This window comes from Mastigoproctus giganteus, chromosome 8 (genome assembly GCF_048544385.1).
Source record: "Mastigoproctus giganteus isolate SK-2022 chromosome 8, ASM4854438v1, whole genome shotgun sequence".
NCBI classification, from domain to species: Eukaryota; Metazoa; Arthropoda; class Arachnida; order Uropygi; family Thelyphonidae; genus Mastigoproctus; species Mastigoproctus giganteus.
In genome coordinates, this window is record NC_143582.1 from 22,076,484 (window position 1) to 22,098,728 (window position 22,245).

Below are 22,245 nucleotides of genomic sequence, written 5' to 3' on the forward strand. Positions count from 1 at the left end.
CATACATAAGTCAGCTGCAAAGTTGCTATGTGATGCAGCTTAGTTTTGTCTTAAATTTCACATCTCGGCTAGAAATAGCAAGCAGTATGGTTGTTCATGAAAAATTATGACAATTCTTTACTGAACAGCCCTCGTACAACAATATCACCTTTGGTGTCCTTAAAAGTTAACTGTTCTGTATCATTCATCTGTGTGACATAATTCATAGACAAATTAATGATATCATTAGAACTTTCTCCCCAGTTCTATTTCTATCATTTTTGCATAATATATTTCTCGTTTACCTATTATGGTCGCCAACAATGGTTTCTTCTATGAGTTTATTGCCTTTTGCTCTTCGTAATGCCACCTGATGTGTGAGAATAGCATTAAGTTTGGCAGTTGAGTACTTGATGGGTCTCCTTTTTAATTTCTTCAAGGGTATCAGTCTGTTTCTTCAGTGAGCTTTTTGGATAAGGTCCAGCATTTCCTTGGTGAAATTTTCCAGTTTCACACAAAATCCAATCAAAAATCCACGCTTTTGGCTGAAATTGTATGAAATATTATTTGCATCCATTATTATGAAACTTACTTCACTTTTCATGCAATTGCAAACACAAGACACAAGGTGGTGACAGCAGTTTACTTCTTTAGCCTCTTTAGCATTAGCATTAGTAGAGGCATTTGATGCAAGAAAGCAAGCTTATGCAGCATCAGCAAAAAAAAAAAAAAAAAAAAAACCCACTTCCACTTCACCCCTCTGTTCGTTCAAAATACCTGTCCAGCTGAGCCTTAAACTTATTTAGGCTATCAACCTCCACTACAAGGGATGGAAGTCTGTTCCATTAACCAACCACCCGCTGGCTAAAGGCAAATTTCCGCACGTCTATCCTACATCTGTCTTTCCTCAATTTGAATTTATGCCCTCTCAGGTGATTATTCTGAGCTAGAGGAAGAATCCCATCAGCATTGAGCATGCTCAAACCATTCAAGGCTTTATACACCTCTATCAGATCACCTCGCTGGTGCCTAGTCTCCAGACACTGTAATTTGCAAAACTTAAGCATTTCTTCGTAAGAGCACCCCTTTGTTCCATTCACTAATCTTGTTGCCCTTCTCTGTACTCGTTCCAGCAGCTCTACATCCTTCTTGAAATGAGGCCTCCAGACCTGTATACAGTACTCTAGGTGTGGCCTGACCATTGCCTTATACAAGGGAATAATCACCTCCTTATCCCTGCTGGAAAAATTCCTGTATATCATTGACAATACTCCATGAGCTACTCTTGCAGCCCGTCTGCACTGCTCAGAGAACTTCATATCTGCCTGCACAACCACCCCCAAGTCCCTTTCATTCTCTACCACTGTCAGTGTAGTACCACAGAGTTGATACGTTGCTCTGGGGTTGCTGTTTCCCATGTGTAGTACTTTACATTTGTCAATGTTAAACTTCATTTGCCACCTCTCAGCCCATCTGCTCAACCTTTCCAGATCCTGTTGCAGCAGCATAGTGTCAGTAGTGTCCTTGACAACCCTGCCAACCTTTGTATCGTCTGCAAACTTGGACATTAAGCTTGATATACCATCATCAATATCATTTATAAATACAGAAAACAATAATGGACCCAACACTGAGCCCTGAGGGACTCCACTAATAACATTAGTCCACGATGAGCAGTGTCCATTGATTACCACTCTGTCTTCTCCCCCTCAACCACCCCTTTATGCATAGCAGCAATTTGCCTCCAATGCCACACTGCTTCAATTTGTGTAGCAGTCTTCCATGTGCAATAGTATCAAAAGCCTTTCTAAGATCCAAGTATATAATATCAAAGCTATTCCCTGCATCCAGTTCTTTTGTGACTGCATCATAGTATCCAAATTGGTCAGGCAAGACTTCCCCTTTACAAAACCATGCTGTGTCCGAGCTATAACTGAAGTCTTGTCTAAATGATCCTGCAGTGCTTCTTTAACCAGTGCCTCCATTAATTTTCCTGGAACAGAAGTTAAGCTCACAGGTCTATAATTACTTGTGTCAGCCTTTGATCCTCCTTTGTGAATTGGGGTCACATTTGCACATTTCCAGTCTATGGGTACCTCCCCTGAGTCCAAGGAAGCTCTCATAATTATGGCTAAGGGTTTGCTTACTTCCTTTGCTGCCTCCTTTAATATAACTGGATAGATCCCGTCCACCCCGGGTGCCTTTCTTGTGTTTATCTTCAACAGTTTCTCCTCCATTTCAAGATTCTGTAGCTTACTGCTAGAGTTGAATACACCTCTGGCATTCCCCTCGCTGAATAACTCCTCATGTGTGAATGTCGATGCAAAATATTCATTTAGTTTGTTAGCTACCTGAGCAGGATCATCAACAGTTGACCCATCAATATCAAGTGGACCAATCTGATTCATCCCCTTCCTTCTAGAGTTTCCATAAGTAAAGAACTCTTTGCTGTTTTTCTTTGCATCCCTTGCCAAGGATTTCTCGTAATCTGCCTTAGCCTGCCTAACCTCCTTTGTAACTTGGTTGCATATCAACTTGTATCTATCATAGGCTTCTGTGTCATGTGTTAATTTGTAAGTATCCCATGCATTTTTCTTCTCTGCCATATGCCTCATTAGTTCATCTGACATCCATTTTGGCCTAAACCTTGAACAATATTTCTTAGTTGGTATGTAAAGCCTAGTAGCTTCCAAGATAAGTTCTTTGAATGCTTCCCATTTTGAATTTGCTGTTGGTAACATCATCAGTTGGTCCCACTGTATAGAATTTAAATACTGTCTCAGTCCATCGTAGTCGCCTTTACGGAAGCAATAACCCTTCCCTTTACCCCTAATGGTAGTTACCTCTTTGAGTAAATCCCACTTCAGCACACTGTGATCACTGCCACCTAGTGGTTCATTTATCTGCAGATTCTTAATGCATGAAGAATCACTGCTGATAATCAAATCAAGAGTATTACTCCCTCTAGTTGCCTCCCGAACATGGTGATGTAGAAAACAATCATCCAATAAATCCACAAAAGCCCCGCTGGTGTGTGAGTGACCAGCCCGCAAATTCCAGTCAATATCTGGGAAATTAAAATCTCCCATTATAAGACTCTGATTTACTGGCCCACTCTATTTCCCTGTACAGTTTCTTATTATACTCATCAGAGTCATTAGGCCTATAGCACACTCCTACTCTCAATTTTGATCTCCCAATGCTTATGGCACACCAAACTGACTCAACACTGCACTGTCCAACGATGTCGACTGGCTTCACTTCCTTGGATTTTATGTGTTTCTTAACTAATAGCATAACCCCTCCCCCCTTCCTATCCTGTCTATCCTTTCTGTAGACGTTGTACTCCCCAAATTCCAGTTCTGCATCCCTTATATCTGTGTGACACCACGTCTCTGATATCCCAACAACATCTGCCTTTGATGTTTTGAGCAATACCTCAAATTCATGAAATTTATTTACTAAACTCCTAGCATTGGTGTACACGCAAGTATACCTGCACCTGTTTCTATTCTTAGCTACCCTAACACAACCCATGTGTTTACTTGTACCGCAATGGCTCCCAGCAGTCTCTGAAATATCATGCATCTTGTTTTAGTATTATAATATTACAGTGTGGTCAAACACCTCTGTATATCAGGATACAAACCCTCTTCACAAAATAGCCTGAAATTGAGCTGTACAAGTAAATGCTTTGACATGAGAACCTTCAGCCATACTATTTGGCCAAGGTGATGCGACGGTTGAATTTACAAGTTTAATTCTAGACTTATTTCAATTTCATATTATATATTTTGTGTCAACAACCAGACTTCGAAAAATTTTGCTTGCTATTAAATGAATTGAAGCATTGGGCTAATCTGTATTACAATTACTGTAATAAAGAAATTTATGTGTTTAGCTACTGAAGAATATTAAGCATTTATTGATGATGTTAGTTTGAAATATTTTTGTTTATATTTAGGTGTGATTAAATTAACAAAACTGTATAACAAATGATGTAATTATTTATATATTAGCAAATTTTTAGTTCTGCAGTTATAGTTATCTATAACTGTGGAACTAAAAATTTGCTAATATATAAATAATTACATCATTTGTTATACAGTTTTGTTAATTAAATCACACCTAAATATAAACAAAATATTTCAAACTAACATCATCTATAAATGCTTAATATATGCTCCAAGTAGATTCTTCAGTATTTTTGAGTAATATATTTTAATTTGAAGGACGCAGAATGGCTTCTCCAGTACAGACTGACAGAAGACGACGACCTTCCACCCCAGAAGATAATTACTCTATTAGGAGGTATGAAGATAATCGTAGAAAAAGAAGCCCAGGATATGAAATTCAAGACCACAGATCTCAGAGATGGGGAATGAGTCCTCGCCGAAGAATGCACACTCCATCTCCTGAAGATTCTAGAATGATGGAAAGAAGACATGGGTCACCATCATACAATTGGTCAAACCAAAGGCAAAGGTACGAATTAAATATTTATAATCAATTGGCTCCATATTTTTCTTGCACTTTACTGCCATTACAATAGGATCAATAGCCAAAAAAATTGGCTTAGGCCGATTGATGAACATTGACAAACATTGAGTCTTGACTGTCAATAAAGAAAAAAATGCATGCTATTCATACCTGTTAAGAAATACCTGGAACTGCTAATAGTTATTTTATTAATATTTAATATAGATATTGTAACCTATAGTATTCTAGCTCCACATGTAGGCTGCCTTTTGAGAAGACAGAAGATGCTTGTTGACATTGGACTTGAATTTTTGTAAATTGTAATTTTCAGAAAATGAACAAGAAGAAAGTTGTTCTAGTGACTAGAAGTAGATGGAATAAATGAGGAAAAGGAAATTTAGTTCAATGAGTTTGGAGTTGAACTATAAATGAATTTTGATGTTTGTGTTTACACTAGTTTGGAGGCATCTCCATAGCCAGATGGACAGAGCAGCAGTGCGTAGCACGCTTCTTGATTAGACCGGGGTTCGAGCCCGTGACCACCAAATATGGAGGATACAGAAAGGTCAGGGAATGACCACCGCATATCCCCAGAGCAATACGGCCTTAGTTGCTAATGCTCCTAAAAACCAAATAACAACAATTAGTTTGGAAGGAGTTGAAATTGCAGATGCTAATTCAGGAGAACACAGTGCCTGTGGAAATATCTGTAGAAAAGGCATACAACAAAAACCGAATGCTTGTTTAAAAGGAATGGGGTGATTGTAACCATTAATTGATCTGACTGGTCTTTTAGATAGAATCTAGGATGAGTTTAAGAGAGATTTTGGAAGTGCTACCCCAGAAGTAGGCACATAATTCTATGGTGGTTGTGGTGGTTGGGGAGGGGGGGGGTTGTGATTTTTATGGCGTCAAGAGGTATTTAGTAAAAAAGTAACACCATGAGTGAAAGAGAAAGCATAGTGTTTTTTAAAGTAGAGGAAGCAATACTATTGATATGTTCATGCCAAAAAAGGTTAGGGGTCCTTCCTACTAAAGATATTTAGTATGACACACACACACACACACACACACACACACACACACACACACACACACACACACACACACACACACACACACACACACTATAGGCGTCTCCGTAGCCAGGTGGGAAGGAGCAGCAGTGCGTAGTACACGCTTCTTGATTAGACCGGGGTTCGAGCCCGTCACCACCAAATACGGAGGATGCGGAAAGGTCAGGGAATGACCACCGCATATCCCGGAGCAATATGGCCTTAGTTGCTAATGCTCCTAAAAACCAAATACCAAACACTCCATATTTGCAAATCAGGTGTTTTTTTTTTTTTTTTTGAACGGATTCTTGAATACTAAACTTCATCTTCTTTTCAGGTGGTGTGAACATTCAGTTGTGCTATAATTATTTTGTGCTTCATCACGTTAGTACTTGACCCATTTTGCGAATGGCAACATCGCACAATGAGTTTATTTTAGCCAGCGAGTTATAAATTACTGGAATAAGTTGCCTTCATGGGTGGTAGAGGCCAACAGTTTGGGGAAATTCAAAGGTCATCTGGATAGTACTTTTGGGTCAGGGAAGCGCATAGGATGATAGGTTTAATTTCCTTTTTTTTTATTAATTATTATTATTTATTATTTATTTATTTTTTTTTGTTTTTATTGTTTTGTTCGGATATTTTTTTTTTTTTTTTGGCTGGTGCAGCATAAGCCATAGGCTTTCTTGCACCATGCGGCCATTACTAATACTAATAGCAATTTTATAGATATTATAAATTTTATTTATGGATATTTTATGTGAATGAAAATTAGCTAAGCACAGCTTGGAACTTTGAAATTATAAAATAATTAATTCTATTTGGCCTGATTGAAATTATAAGAATTTGGGAGGACTGTCTTGACCTTTCATATGTTTCTGTGGCAGCAGGATTTAAATTGTCTAGTTAATACAGTGATGTTGATCATTCATAGCAGTGCAAAATTTGCCTTTAGCAGTTGTCATGATATTGCATTACTGGCACATCTCCAAAAGGCTAATCTGGAATGGGCTTCGATTTTGGGAAAGGAGATGGCGACAATTGAAGAAGCTGCATGGAGAGAAAGAGAGGGGTGTTTAGGGGGGGGGGCACCCCTGATGTGGAAATAATATTCCATGGTAGGGCAAATTTTAGATTTGCACATAGCACTTTAGAAGAAAAATAATGCTGAGAGTAAAATAGAAAACAGTTTTTATGATGCAAGGGATACAAGGTACAAGTGAACCATCAAGTTGTAACAGAAGTTGGGCATTCTGGTCTCTTGCAAAATCTATTGGCAGCAGTTTCAGTTCATCTATATGATGAACAGAAATTTAACCATATGGCTACATTTTTTAGATTTTATATTAATGTGGATTAATCCCACATTCTTATGCACCTTGTCTCTAATAAATTCTGTATATTTATTATATTTCTATTAATTATGTGATTATAGAATACTTACTGATATTGTATCTTTGTTGACAGAAATAGGTCTCCATTTGAAAATAAGCCAAAACATTGGAGAGGTCGTCCACTTTCTTTATCACCATCTCCAACTCCAGAAATTAAAAAGAAAAAGAGAAAGCGGAAACCTTCTAAAGATTCATCTGGATCAGTATCATCCTCAGTTTCTCCAGAAAGATCAGGGGTATATTTTTATTCTGCACTTTCATATTATTTTTAAACTTAAAACTTGTACTAATATGCACAGTGTGTCAGAAAATATATATATGCACACTTTACTCACTTATTTCTTTATTAGTAAAAGTCACAATGTAAGTCCATTGCTCAAAGCCAAATGGAACATTTATTTATTTTACATGAAAAGTAAGGGTGCTTGGTGTTTTTTATTATTTTATTTTATTTTATTTTATTTTTTGGCAGATTCAGAAAGTTCTGTTTCCTTGCATTATTTAGTCTTGTATTACTAATCTGAGTAAATGTCTGGGATTAAGTCAGCATAGTCATAGAAAAATGTCACTAACATTCTTCTGGAAGAAAGATCCATACTGTTGTTTTTTTAAAGTTCTTTCTTCTGTTAACTGGACTTTCTGGTGTCAAGTTCAGAGAGTTTTGCCAGTTGACAGTGCCATTACAATTTAAAGTTGGTTCATCATATCAGAACAACCTATTTAGATTAACTTATGCAATATTAAAATAAGAAATGCATGCACATTTGAAATTTCACACACTTAATGGTCTTTTAAACTGGAAAAAGGGAGGGACTAAGAGAGCGATGGTTCTATTTTATGTTTAGAATGTTTTTGTGATTTTCTGCAGAATTATTATTTTAATTTTTAAATAGTAGAGCATAATAATTCAGTATGGCCTTAGTCATTAATGCTCAAAATAAGGTTACATTATACTGCATGTGTAGTACTTCATTCAGTAAAAGTTAACTGATACTGAAAATTTACACATGAAATTTTCAGTTATGCATGCCAGAAAAATTTGAGAAGTAAACTTGATGTTTTATGTTTAGATATAAGCACCTTGGCATAATTTATTGAGGAGATTATTGTTATCTATGTTACTATATTATTTTTACGATGTACAGCTACTCCACAACTTACATAACACTTGCGTTCCGCGGAACTCTATATAAGTCGGAATTTCCCCCATGCTTGTGCAGCACTTGCTGAATTGATTGAATCAAAAAAATGTTCGACAAACATGTAAATAGAATTATTTATTGTATTTATTCAATTTTTTTATCTCATGTGCAGGAAAAATTAGAAAAGCATTCAATTTATAAAATTACAAAACAAGAGAGCATAACGTCAGTAAGTTTCGCCTTTTGAGCATCGTTGCCAGAATTGATGTCTTCAGCTGATAAGTATGCCACTGCGGAGGTTGAGGGCTGTGGCGATTTAGAAAGGATCGGCCACTCAACCTTACAAAAGAACATATTAATGAATGACTCGACGATGGCTTTTTTCTTTTCATTGTAGATTTCTTTATAGCAAGCCAGCATATCATTCACCCCTCTCTTAACTTTTAAGAATCGTTCACTGTTGGGATCCATCGTCTAAAACCTCGCCATTGCCAATACAATTTCACGAAATACCATTTCCATCTCTCTCTCTCTCTCTCTCTCTCTCTGGTGATAAAGCTTATCGACTCCTCATTTGGTTCATCATGAGCTTTGTCAGCATTTTCTTCTTTCACTATCACTGCCTGCAAGTCAATAAGTTCTTCGTTAAATAATTCCTTTTCTTCTTCCTCTGTTAACTCTCCATGTCTTTGGCTTCAACCTCCAACCGAAGTAGCTCTGCAACCTTTAAAATCTTATGGGTAGCCTCTTCATATGATTCATCTTTTTGAAATACTTCGAAGCCCTTTACGTGCTGTGGGAATATTTTCTTCCCTGCACCATTTAAACAACTTTTAGTAATTTCTACCCAGGCCCTATTAATGTTTAAGATGCCGTGGTAAATATTGTAAGATTTCCAAAAGTTGCTTAACATAATTTTTCTCATCGTCTACTGCAGACAGTGCCTGAGCAAATGTTGTGCTTAAATAGTATGCTTTCAAATTCAAAATAACACCTTGATCCATAGGTTTCAAAGTCGTGTTTGGTGGTAGAAATTTGACTCTCACGTTCGAATTGAAATGATCTAGATGCGTAGGATGTTCAGGAGCATTATCTAATAGAAGCAAAATCTTGAAAGGAATGTTGTCTTTACAATATTTTTTAACCTCGGGAATGAAGCAGCATTTGAACCAATCCTCAAAGAGAGAGATTGTTATCCATGTTCTCTGGTTCGATCTGAAATGCATGAGTAGGGTGGCTTTATTGATGCCCTTAAATGCACAAGGAATTCTAGAATGGTACACAAGCAGTGGTTTTAACCCGTAATCTCCTGCTGCATTAGCCCCAAGCAAGAGCGTGGCCCTATCTTTTTAAGCCTTGAAACCTGGCATTGTCTTTTCCTTTTTTTGCAATGTATGTTCGATCCAGCATTTTTTTTTCAATACAAGCATATCGTCAACGTTAAAAATTTGCTGCGCTGAACAGCTGCGTTCATCAATAATTTTTTCCAACACATCACAAAATTTCTCTGCAGCTGCAGAATTGGCACTGGCAACTTCACAACAAAAAAAAAAAAAAAAAAAAACCCCCACCAAACTATTATTTTTAGGCCACCCGAATATTTGAATTCATCTGCCGTGCTGTCTGTCTTATGTCTGTTAATTGCTTGTGTCCTGTAGTCAATTTGTCTGTTTTGCTGGATGATAAACCCCAGTTTCTAAGGGGGAACCTTGCTCTTTACATCTGAGACTGACTAACTCAGCCAGGGAGTGAAAAAGGCCCATTAAAGTTCCTCGCATCATCAGCGGGATTCAAACCCAGGCCTTTTCCACCCGGTGTGGGGAGGATGGTGACGATACCATTGTGCTACCTGCGCAGACAACTGCCGACTTCACCACATACTTTAACGTTGTGAAACCAGCACGATGCTTGAACCTATTAAACCACCCATTGCTTGCCACGAACTAGACTTGGGGTTCACTGTACTTACCCTTAATATCTTCATAATTCTTGCTTTTGCTTGAAGGGCCATTGGACTCAGGGGCACTTGCTTCTGAATCTGATTTTCCATCCATATTATTAATAGCTGTTCCATCTTCAATATAGCATCTGAATGCTGTTTTGTGATCACTGTTGATCGTAAGTGCATTGATCCTTTGACATGTTCTTTTATATGTGCACTATCCTTTAAAATAGTATTCACCGTTGAAGCAGCGAGACCTAATTCCCTTGCAATAGATCGACAGACTTTGTCCTGCTTCGTACTTCTTAATCATTTTCATCTTCATTTCTAAATCAATTTTATTTTGTTTCCTGGCACTACCACCACTTGCACTTTCTGTTCACCATTGTAAGTATATAGGAATGAAGAGAAGTTTCTGAAAATTTGTTTTTTATGATTGAAGATTTCAGTGAAGGGGACCACATTTCACTATAATAAAGTAAAAACTCACACAATTGCAGTTATTGGTATTATCACAAATGCAGTAAGATCGAGTTTACTACCCATTTATAATTAGATGTACTAACAGAAAAGCCCAATAAAACGGAAAGTGCAAATTGTTTTTATTGTTTTGTGGTCATTACTCCAGAAATGTGCTTTAGAAAAATATCACAAAGGCATTCAAAATTGATTCTTATAACTGGAACATATGATAACGATGAAAGGGTAGTGCAATTTTGATTATAAATATGACCTTTTAGAGAGATAAATAGGCTTAGTAATAAAGCGAAATTTTCAACTTCCAAGGACTGGGAATGAATTAAAACAAAAAAAAAAAAAAAAAAACCAACAATGTGTTATTGGGTTCACATCTCAATATTTTCACAATACCTCCATTTATCCCTACAGGTGCAAAGTACATTTTCATATTTTTTTTCAGTTTGTACCAGCCGCCAAAAACTTACATAAAGTCGAATTTGTGTAAGTCGAGTTCCTGTAGTTCAGTTTTCAAAAAAAAAGAGAGAGTTAAATATCTTAGGATTATGTGTTATTCCCAAAATAAAGAAATTGAAAAATCAAGCTTTTGGTTACAAAATGCCTTAGCTTTATACATTACATATTGAACAGGGTCTCTCGATAACCTATAATAAACCAAGGGGCCTTTTTCCTTATACTAGCTTCCTTGCACCTTTAGTTACCCATTTCAGTTCAGTTTCCACTTTTTGCCATGTCTTTTTTTAAATTATGAAATGGTGTGTGATATCTAGAGTTGTTTTCTGAACCACTGAGCATGTGTATTCCATAGGAATTTGTGCTGTTCCCATAGAATTTAACTTGCACGGTATCAGCAACCAACATTTAAGAAAATGAAAATGCTTCTCTTTATCCATAATCACTGTAATTTCGTAGGATATGTCACACACTTGAATATTATGGCCACTGCCAGCTAGTAGCCTCTTATCCCAAACATATCTAACCTGACAGAGGTTAGATATGGTCATCTTAGAGGTGTCCCTCAATGATGTCGTTAACTGTCAAGATTGGAAATATGAAAAAAAGTTTTTTCTTTCTACCTTCTTAAATATAATCAAACTTTTACTGCATTAGTTTATTTTATTTATTTATTATTTTTTGTTAATGGTTTTTGCACAGAATTTGTGTACAAGAACCTATCAGGTTATCAGGTGATGTACCACTGTCTTTCAACTATTTGGCTTTTTGCTTGAAGAGTGGCATGGTCATAGCCAACTCTGCTGATCATGTGTTTTTCTTTGTCTACTGATTAAATCAATATCTGCAGTCTTAGCCTAGTTTTTAAAAGTATGTTATTGTTTTCACATGGTAAAGATGAGAACACAAAACTCACTATTCTTCAAGTTGGATGCCGCTCTGCGGAAAGCAACATATGTAATTTCCAACTTTGTGCACTGTCAAATATGACATATTTGAAATAAACCTGATAAATGGGAGTAAATAATAGTCTTGAATGTATAATGTTTTTTAATAATATTAGTATTAGCATTGACCACATGGTGCAAGTAAGTCTATGGCTTATGCTGAACCAGGAAAAAAAAAAAAAAAAAAAAAAAAAAGTCCATTTCCTCCACTACTGATTTTAGTCCAACTCCACTGAGTGTATAAGTTATTTTTGGGTTACTGTTCCCCAGATGTAATACCTTGCATTTTGCTGAATTAAAGCATAGCTGCCATTTTTCTGACCATCCCCGAAGTCTCTATAGGTCACTCTGAAGAAGCTCTGCCTGGCGGTGAACATTAACTACTCTATCAATCTTTACATCATCTGCAAATTTTGACATGATGCCCTCTATCCCTTCATCGATGTCATTTATGAAAATCAAAAACAATAGTAGTCCTAATACGGATCCTTGGGGAATCCCACTTCTTACATCAACCCAATCTGAGGAATAACCATTTATCACGACCCTCTGCCTCCTGCCCTGAAGCCATCCTGTTACCCATCTAAGGATTTTCCCTTTGATTCCAAATTGTTCCAGCTTATAAAGTAACCACCCATGTAGGACTGAGTCAAATGCTTTGCTGAAATATAAATAAACAATGCCAAAATTATTCCCTAAATCCAGCTCATGAGTGATCCTGTCAAAATAGCTCTCCAGATTTGTTAAATATGATTTTCCCTTTACAAAACTATGCTGTTGGATCCTTTAGAATTCCATCTCTCTCTAAATGATTCTGATTTCTACCCTTGATCATTGCCTCCATGATTTTCCCTAGTACTGAAGTCAAACTGACTGGTTGGTAATTTCCCACTACACTCTTAGAAACTCCCTTATGTATTGGTGAATTGGCACTTTCCAATCTAACAGAATCTCTCCTGAGTCTAATACTCTCATAATTAGCCTCAATGCACTCACTTGCTGTCTCTTAAAATTATACGGTATATGCCATCAACCCCAGGAGCCTTACTTGCCTGTAAGGTCGAAAGTTTTTCATTAAATAATCATATGAAATTTCAGTATCATTAATTACATATTTTTCAACTTCACTCCCATAATTTCTCATTTACATAAAGGGTTTTCTTTTGTAAATATTGATGCAAAGTAGCTGTTGAGTTCATCTGCAATATCAGCTGGTGTATCTAATACTATCACATGTCCATTACATAAGGGTCTGACCTGATTTGTCCTTCTCTTTGCATTTTTGTATGTGAAGAATTCCCACGCTTTGCCAGTGATTTCTCATAATCTGCCTTTGCCAGCCTAACCTTTTCTGTGGGCGCATTATAGCCTTAGTCGCTAATGCGCCAATAAAACCCAACAACAAACCTTTTCTGTGGCTCTTTACAGATCAATTTGTAGCTGTTATAGGCTTCAGTATTTTTTATTGCTCTGAAACTTTTCCATGCCATCTTTTTCTGCTCATGTAATCTGGCAACTTCATTATTCAAATAATGAAGAATTCAAATAATAATAAACATAAGCTGCAAGATATATGCATACACATTAGAAATTTCACACATTTAATGTCCTTAAAAATTGGAGAATGAAAGAGACTAAAAGATTGATGTCTCTATTTTGTTTAGAATGTTTTTTTTTATTTTTTATTTTTATTTATTTTGAAAATAAAAGGTGTAAAACAGTGTTTTACACCTTTTATTTGCATTCCATTAAGAAAAGATGAAATATTGGCAGTGCTCAAGCAGTAGTTAAAAAAAACCCACGCATTTTTCAGAAATTAAAAAGAAAGTTGGGCACCTGTCAGGTGAGCTACCATTGTTTTTGGTACACCTCAGAATGCCTTCACTGCCGAGTAAATAGCTACAAATCTGCAGTGACCAAGTCAAGTGTTTTGATTGTTCTTATGGCATCCATCCATAACAATTTTGTGTAGGCAACAATCTGGATGTTCCAAGAACTGGCTGCTCCTCAGCAAGTCTCCACCCAGAATAATTAATCTGTGGCTGAATAGTTGAATGAAATCGAATCAAATGAAACTGAATAGTTGAATAAAATCTGTGACTGCATGCTTCATTTACAATTTAAATGGATCATCATATTTATTTATTTAAAAAATGAATGTATATAAACAAATTTTTATGATATTTCAATGTAATTTGTGATAGCTTGGGTTCCTTTCTCAGTGGACACCCTGTGATAATTCCAATTCAAATTATTGTAGAATGTAAATCTCTTATAGAATTTGTCACTGGTCAGAAAATGCAAAACCCTTCATAATATTCCTGTATATAGTATTGCAAAATGAATGACAGTGTCCTATTTATAATATACACTACTATAGATAAAAGAGAGCTGGTTGTGGCCTTGAGGTAATGTATATAGGGACAGTTACTGCATTATGAAGTTGAGCATATATACTCCCACAAGTGCAGCCCTTCGTTAGCCTTTGTACTTGCATATACAGGTGTGTAGGTTCACTTTAACTGCAGTAAACCCCCCCCCCCCTGGCTCTGGCCATGTAGCATATGAAGGAAAATTTATTATTATTATTATTTAGCAGTAAATATTTCAACAAGATGAGTGGGAGGGAACTGGGCAAGCTCAGACCAGTTTTGACTGAACATTCTCCATTAAAGATGGGATATGGGTGACCTTCTAAAACTCCATAAGGTCAAGTTTAAGGATGTTTACCTGTGGAGAGGAAGGGTTGCAGATAAAGACTTGCAGTCTTCAGATTTTTCGTGGTAATAGCTTTTTGGTATTGTCTAGATGAACTTAAGTGAAAATAAGTTTAATGCCAAAATTATCCAAGGTATCTGCTGGGTGGATGGTGATGGATGAGCTGTCATTTTCGAACTCCTGTATATAGTAGAGAGAGATCTGGGTTTTTAGGAAGGACATAACTGAGGAGAAAATGTTGATTAGTGATTGAGCAGAATTTCCATCAGGGTGGTATTTCACACAACAAACAGGAAATCCAAACAGAATGGGGATTTTCAAATTGTTGGCATTAGCAATTTGTGCTGCTCCTGAGATTTTTTTTTTTTTTTTGTCTTGTAGTAGAGATAGCAGGTTGTTTTCATGTTTATGGCTGGAAAAGATGTATTCTGGTCCTCCAAGAGATGGGAAATTTTGGAAATACATGATTTATTTCAATCTGCCCTTAGAATAGGTTGTGGAAGGTTCTATAGTGGCTGGAATATCCGAGTTGTTTATCACAAGGTCATGCTCTAATCTTAATTATTCCAGTCCACATATATATATGCTGCAGAAATGTATCGCATGTGCATTAAATAAATATAGTAATCTAAAATCTTGGTTATCAATCTCATAGCTGCCATATTATTTGAAACATGAATTGAGTGAATGAAATAGTAATCCAGTTTTAAAAGATTTTAGTCATATTCATTTTCTAATTTCAGGAAAAAAGAGAACATTCATTATCACCAGTACCTGTTAAACGTCGTTCGATTTCTCAATCACCATCTCGTAGTAAAAGTCAATCAATTGATGATGCAAGGACAAAATCAATTAAAAAGGAGGTAAGCATGAAATTTATTCTGTGGCTTATGATTTTAATTAATGAACAGATTCATTTAAAATTACATTTATAATACCTATCATTTCTTTAGAATAATTAACACATTAATATTTATTTTTCTATAAAAGCCATTAACATTTTACACTATTAACAAAAGTATTGGAACATTAATATAAAACATACCAAAAGTTTACACATCAAATTTTTATACAATGTAGGCTTCTATTGGCATCTAATATAGCACATAGGCTTAGTAGAAAAAAATTTCTGAAATTTATGATATGTTGACAGAAATAGGTTGCCATTTCTCTGTCAGAACAATTTTTTAATTGAGCAAGTGGTGTTGGCCTCCATGAATAAGTCCTTGCATCTTTCTAGATGCATCCCACAGCAGTTCTGTTGGAATCTGAGCATGCTAGTCCATTAGTATATTATTCTTCCCAAACCAAGCTGCCACACAGAGGGCCAGATTAAAGATGAAATAGGCCCCCAGCTATACATAAATTTGAGGCCCTTTTAACGTTGTGAATAATTCCTTGATAAAAGTGTAAAATAAGAGGTCAAAAATGTTTTGTTTTTTGACTTAACAATTTTAGTAGAAACTTTTAACTTATTTATTATACAATAAAAAGGTATAAGAATAAAATTTAAACACTTAACAAGTTAAGTTTAAATATGCTTTTATATTACACGTGTTCTTGGTTTATTATTATTAGAAATTTTTATCACTACTTTAGAAAATATTTACACCGAAAATGAGGCCCCTCTTCAGGTGAGGCCATGGCATTTTGGCCATAGAGTTAACGTGGTCCTTGCCACACACTAACAGATGGAAATTGCCTTGTTGAAAAACTTCCTGCACCATAAAACTACACCAGTGTTGGTAGAATGGCATTAAGGATACCATAATATCACTATTTCTGCTATGTACCATCCACAAAACCATTGGCTGCATACCATGAAAATATGAAGAAAGCAGCAGTATTTACTGCTCCAGGGAATAACTCTACCAGAAGTAAAAGATATGTTGGGTTTTGTTTGATGTTCATTCAACCCCCCCCTCCCAACTTATAATCAGCAGCTTCTAGTTCTAAACGCAGTACAAATGAGCTCAGAAGGGAAAGTCTTTTTTATTAGTAACCCAACTAACTTTCCTAGTTTCTTGATCACTGGTTGGTATTGCTCCTGCTCTCTTGGCATGGCCAGGAACCATGGCAGAAAATTTTGCTTGCTAAAAAGGGCAGAGTATGAAGCCACTGCTTAACCCATCAGGAAATTAATGCAAGTTCAGCAAAGTAACAGAAAACAGATATACCTTCTTGTTGCACCACTATTCTTAGTTACTGACATTATCAACATAAAATTCATGGAAAGATTATCTTCCATTCAAAATCTCTGAAAAGCATAGCTAGTTTACCTAAAACATTCAGACAACTGAAATCAGAAGGCTTACTAGTAGAAATGATAAACCAAAAAAACAAGCAGAACAGCTACCAAAGGTAAAAACTTTTGAGAAAATTTCATTAACAGTTACATCTCATTCCACCTTGAATACTTCAAAAGGAGTAATTGTGGGATGGGAACCTTCCCTTTGAGGATTAATCATGGATTGGAATATCCTCAATGCACCAGAAGAGTAAATAGTAATAGAAGCATATGATGCAAGAAAGCAAGTATATGAGCTTATGTAGCATCAACCAAAAAAAAAAAAAAAATCACAACCATTCCCTCTAAATGTTTGTCCAGTTCCTCCTTGAATTTATTTAAGCTATCAACTTCCACAGCGACAGATGGAAGTTTGTTCCAGCAATTAACCACCCTCAGTTTGAATTTATGCCCCCTTAGGTTCGTAATCTGAGCAAGTGGAAGAATCCCATCAAAATTTAGCGTGCTCAACCCATTCAGGGCTTTATGCACCTCAATCAGATCACCTCGCAGGTGCCTAGTCTCCAGCCACTGCAATTTGCAGAATTTAAGTCTCTCTTGGTAAGAGAATCCCTTCATTCCCTTCACCAATCTTGTTGCCATTCTCTGTACACGCTCAAGCAAATCTACATCCTTCCTAAAATGAGGCCTCCAGACCTGTACACAGTACTCAAGGTGTGGCCTGACCATTGCCTTATACAGAGGGACAATCACCTCCTTTTCTCTGCTAGCAAAATTCCTATATATCATTGACAAAACCCCATGACCTGCCCTGGCAGCCTGTCTGCATTGCTCAGAAAACTTCATATCTGACTGCACAATTACTCCCAGGTCTTTTTCCTTTTCTACCACCTGAAGTGTAGTACCACACAGCTGGTACGTTTCTCTGGGGTTACTTCTACCCATATGCAGTACTTTGCATTTGTCAAGGTTAAACTTCAGTTGCCACTTCTCAGCCCATCTGCCCAAATTTTCTAAATCCTGTTGCAGTAGCACACTGCAATTACTGTCATTAACAATCCTGTCAACCTTTGTATCATCTGCAAACTTCGACACTAAGCCTGATATACCTTCATCAGTATCATTGATAAATATACAAAACAGTGGGCCCAACACCAAACCCTGCGGAACTCCACTAATAACATTAGTCCACGAAGAGCAGTGCCCATTGATTACCACCCTCTGTCTTCTCCCATTCAACCACCCTTTTATCCATTATAGCAACTTACCTTTAATACCATTCTGCTCCAGTTTGTAGAGTAGTCTTCCATGTGCAACAGTGTCAAAAGTTTTCCTGAAATCCAAGTATATGGTAATCAAAATAATTTTTTGCATCCAGTTCCTTTTTTATCACATCATAGTATCCAATCAAATTTTTCAGACCAGACTTTCCCTTAACAAACTCATGCTGTGTCTGAATTATTGCTGTGGTCTTGTCTAGATGGTCCTGCAATGCATCTTTAACCAGTGACTCCATTATTTTAGCCGGAACAGAAGTTAAACTAACTGGCCTGTAATTACTCATGTCACCCCCCCTTCGATCCCCCTTTGTGAATTAGGGATACATTGGCATGTCTCCAGTCTGTGGGGACCTCCCCTGAGCCCAAGGAAGTTCTCATAATCATGGCTAAAGGTTTGCTTAGAAGTAAAGAGATCCTTGCTGTTTTTCTTAGCATCCTTTGCCAAAGATTTCTCGTAATCTGCCTTTGTTTGCCTAATCTCCTTTGTGACTTGATTACAAACTAGCTTATATCTGCCATAGGCTTTTGTGTTGCCTGATAATTTATATGCATCCTATGCATTTTTCTTCTCTGTCACGAGTCTCAGTTCATTTGACAACCATTTAGGCCTAAACCTTGAACAATATTACTTAATAGGTATGAAACGTCTAGTAGCTTCCACAAATAATTCCTTGAATGCTTCCCACTTAGAATTTGCTGTTGGTAACATCATAAGTTAGTCTCACTGTACAGAATTTAAAAACTGTCTGAGGCCACTGTAGTCACCTTTACGGAAGCTAAAACCCTTTCCTTTAACCCTGATAGTAATTATATCTTTAAGTAAATCCCACATCAGTAAACTGTGATCACTGCCACCTAGGCCGACCGGGCTAGCCAGGTGGGTAAAGTGCCTCCCTGGCAGCCCAAAGGTCGTGGGTTCGAATTCCGCCTTGGGCTTGGATCAAAGTAAAATGCAAAATCTTTGGGAGGTGCATTATGGCCACAGAAGCCGATGCGCAAACAACTAACAAAAAAAAAAAAAAAAAAAGCTGCCACCTAGTGGTTCCTTTATCTGCAAATTCTTAATACACGAATGATCACTGCTGATAACCAGATCAAGAGTATTACCCTCTCTGGTTGCCTCTGGAACATGCTGCTGCAGAAAACATTCATCCAATAAATCCACAAAAGTCTTGCTAGTGGGTGAGTGACCAACTCACAAGTTCCAGCCAGTATCTGGGAAGTTAAAATCTCCCATTACAAGACATTCTGATTTACTAGCCCACTCTATTTCTCTGTACAATTGTTCGTTGTAGTCATTAGGCCTATAACACACTCCTACTCTTATTTTTTGCTTTCCCTAGTGCTCATGTCGCATTACACTGACTCAGCATTGCACTGTTCATCTATATCAACTGGATGCACTTCCTTTGATTTTATGTTTTTCTTAATTAACGGCATAACTCCTCCTCCCTTCCTGTCCTGTCTATCCTTTCTGTACACATTGTACACAGGCGCCTCCGTAGCCAGGTGGGAAGGAGCAGCAGTGCCTAGCACATGCTTCTTGATTAGACTGGGGTTCGAGCCCGTCACCACCAAATACGGAGGATGCGGAAAGGTCAGGGAATGACCACCGCATATCCCGGAGCAATATGGCCTTAGTTGCTAATGCTCCTAAAAACCAAATAACAACATAACACATTGTACTCCCCAAATTCCAATTCTGCTTATATCTGTGTGACACCACATCTCTGATATCCCAACAATATCCACCTTTGATGTCTTGACCAACACTTGAAATTCATCAAATTTATTTACTATACTTCCAGCATTGGTATACATGCACCTATTCTCAGTGCTTTTTTTTTTTTTGGGATGGTACACAACGGTACTGTGTACCGGCACCTTTATTAACAGTGACATGAGACATTTGGATGCAGTGCACTTCGAAATTTATAATATTCTGTAAATTGTTTTCACATGTTTACTTACTATTCAAATAAAGTTGCATTTTTCACTGTTTATTGTTAAGATACTTTCTATATAAAACTGTATAACCATTTTTATAATTCTAAATTACTAAGTTGAACTTAGTAATTTAATAATTAAAATTACTTAATTACTTAGTAATTAAATTACTAAGTTTAACAAAGTCTTTTTATAGCAAATTATTTTGAATTCCCCTTGGAAGTTACATTTAAAATACATTCCATTGAGCAAAGAAAATTTTCATGTAGCGAACAGATTAGGAGAGAATTAACTCAGTACACACTGTTTGCATTTCTGGCCTTTAGGCAATTAGTGCTGCTGCGCGAATTAAGAGAGCTAAAGGGATTAGTATTCTACAACTTAGTGGTACCCGGTAAAACCTATCTGACCACCTGTCTCACATACAGAGAAGTCATGCTGGTCAACAGTGAGCAGATCAAGGGGTATTCCCAGTGGGCCCTGGTCCACCTTCTACTGCAGTGGTGTCCTAACCTTTCCCGTACAGGGGCTATATTCAAAAAAAAATTCAAAGTTAGATTTCTTTAGTGTGTTACATTTTCCATATCTGGTTGCATGTAAAAGAAAAATTGAAAATATTCGAAAATTTTATTAAGTACAATACACATTTACTGAACAAAACATTTAATGAGAATTTTTTTGATTAACGAAATTTAAAATGCCGTTTTAGTTCACTTTCCGGGCAGGCTGTAGGTTAGACACCTGTGAATCAACTGTAAGCACCCTGTTTAAGAATTAGGAGAGAGTAATTTTATTAATATCTTTGTTTACATGGTCACAGTACTTGAATATTCAAATGACACTGACATTTTGGACAGTTTCAAAATAATAAATAAAATAAAAAATTCAAATTTAAGAACTAGTGACAATACTGATGACGAGAGAAGGAAAACAAGGACAACGAAGGTATTAAACCTAAACATGAATTGTTGGCAGTTGGTGATAATGAAGTTAGAAAATTGTCAATTAAGTTACAGTTAAATGAAAGAGATACAATTCGTGGATTTCAGGAATACCTAATTGAAAAGATAGTTTCGGAAGAATTGAAGCATTTTATGGACACTCTTGAGTATGATACCAATTTCATCGAGTGAATGTGAATGAGGATTTTCACCAATGAATCTGATCACCAGCCCAAACAGAGTTTCGTTGATGACAAAAACCGTTTCTTCACTACTGTTTCTTAAAATTGTAGGCCCACCGCTTACCCACTGCGATCCAGCAAAATATGTCGATTTGTGGCTGCTTCGGAAATGCCATTCAGCAAGAGACACACAAAGAGGAAGAAAAGAAGTTGGCATAGGGTGTTGGATGAGAACTTAATAAAAATTTGTAATATTCTGCAAAAACTTTATTATGAAATTATTTTTACTTATTATTTTTAGGGTCCATAGCTAGCAAAGGACCCTTATAATGTCACTCGGTTGTCTGTCTGTCTGTCCGTCCATCTGTCACAGCACCTGGAATCACTCAATCCTTGACTTGAAATTTTGCATGGGTTTGTACATCATGTGGGCCAACGTAACACCATATTGATTGTTTTTGACAAAAATTTGTCTGAGAAATGTGGGGGGGGGGGGTAAATGTGGGAATAAGATGTTGGCAACCTATAGCTTATTATACATTGGAAAGAGTTCATTGAATAAGTTTTATTATGGTGGCACCAGACAGGAAAATGTAATTTTCGTGCTCCCGACTCTATTTCCCTTACTAATGGAGCTAAAAATTTGAAAATCGCATTATCTATGCGTTATTCAATGCTTATCAAGGAAAAACTATTCCGATTGAAATCTATCATTTACTTTTTGTGTTCAAATTTAAAAAAAAAACAATATTTTATTGCACTTCAATAGCGCACTTCTTTGTACTAATTAACTCTCCTTCTGGTGACAAAAAGGTTGCTAAATAGTTAGTTAATAATTCTATAAAGGTCATTTATAAATTTTGTGACGAGAAGTATTTTTTAACAATTTTCAAAGCTGGAGTTGTCCCGGCAAGGAGGTACTCAGAGAGCCAGTGTTGAGACAGTGGTGGTGGGGAGGCGCCTGTGTGGAATCTTGCATGGCCCTCACCTGCCAGTTGCTGCTTCCCCAAGACTTTAATAATCGCTTCTCCAGGAAGAAGTTGGAGTCGCTTCTCCCACCC

At 36.7% G+C, this 22,245-nt stretch overlaps 1 protein-coding gene across 8 annotated transcripts in view; it reads left to right on the plus strand.

The window, feature by feature from the left end:
- Nucleotides 1-22,245, plus strand: part of LOC150081336 (uncharacterized) — a 290,310-nt gene that overhangs the window by 241,511 nt on the left and 26,554 nt on the right. For all 8 annotated transcript variants that reach the window (XM_090379683.1, XM_090379684.1, XM_090379685.1 and 5 more), the window contains 3 exons: nucleotides 4,212-4,464; nucleotides 6,981-7,143; nucleotides 15,330-15,449. In XM_090379683.1, the coding sequence (XP_090235809.1) occupies nucleotides 4,212-4,464; nucleotides 6,981-7,143; nucleotides 15,330-15,449 (536 nt within the window). The remainder of the gene's footprint in view (nucleotides 1-4,211; nucleotides 4,465-6,980; nucleotides 7,144-15,329; nucleotides 15,450-22,245) is intronic.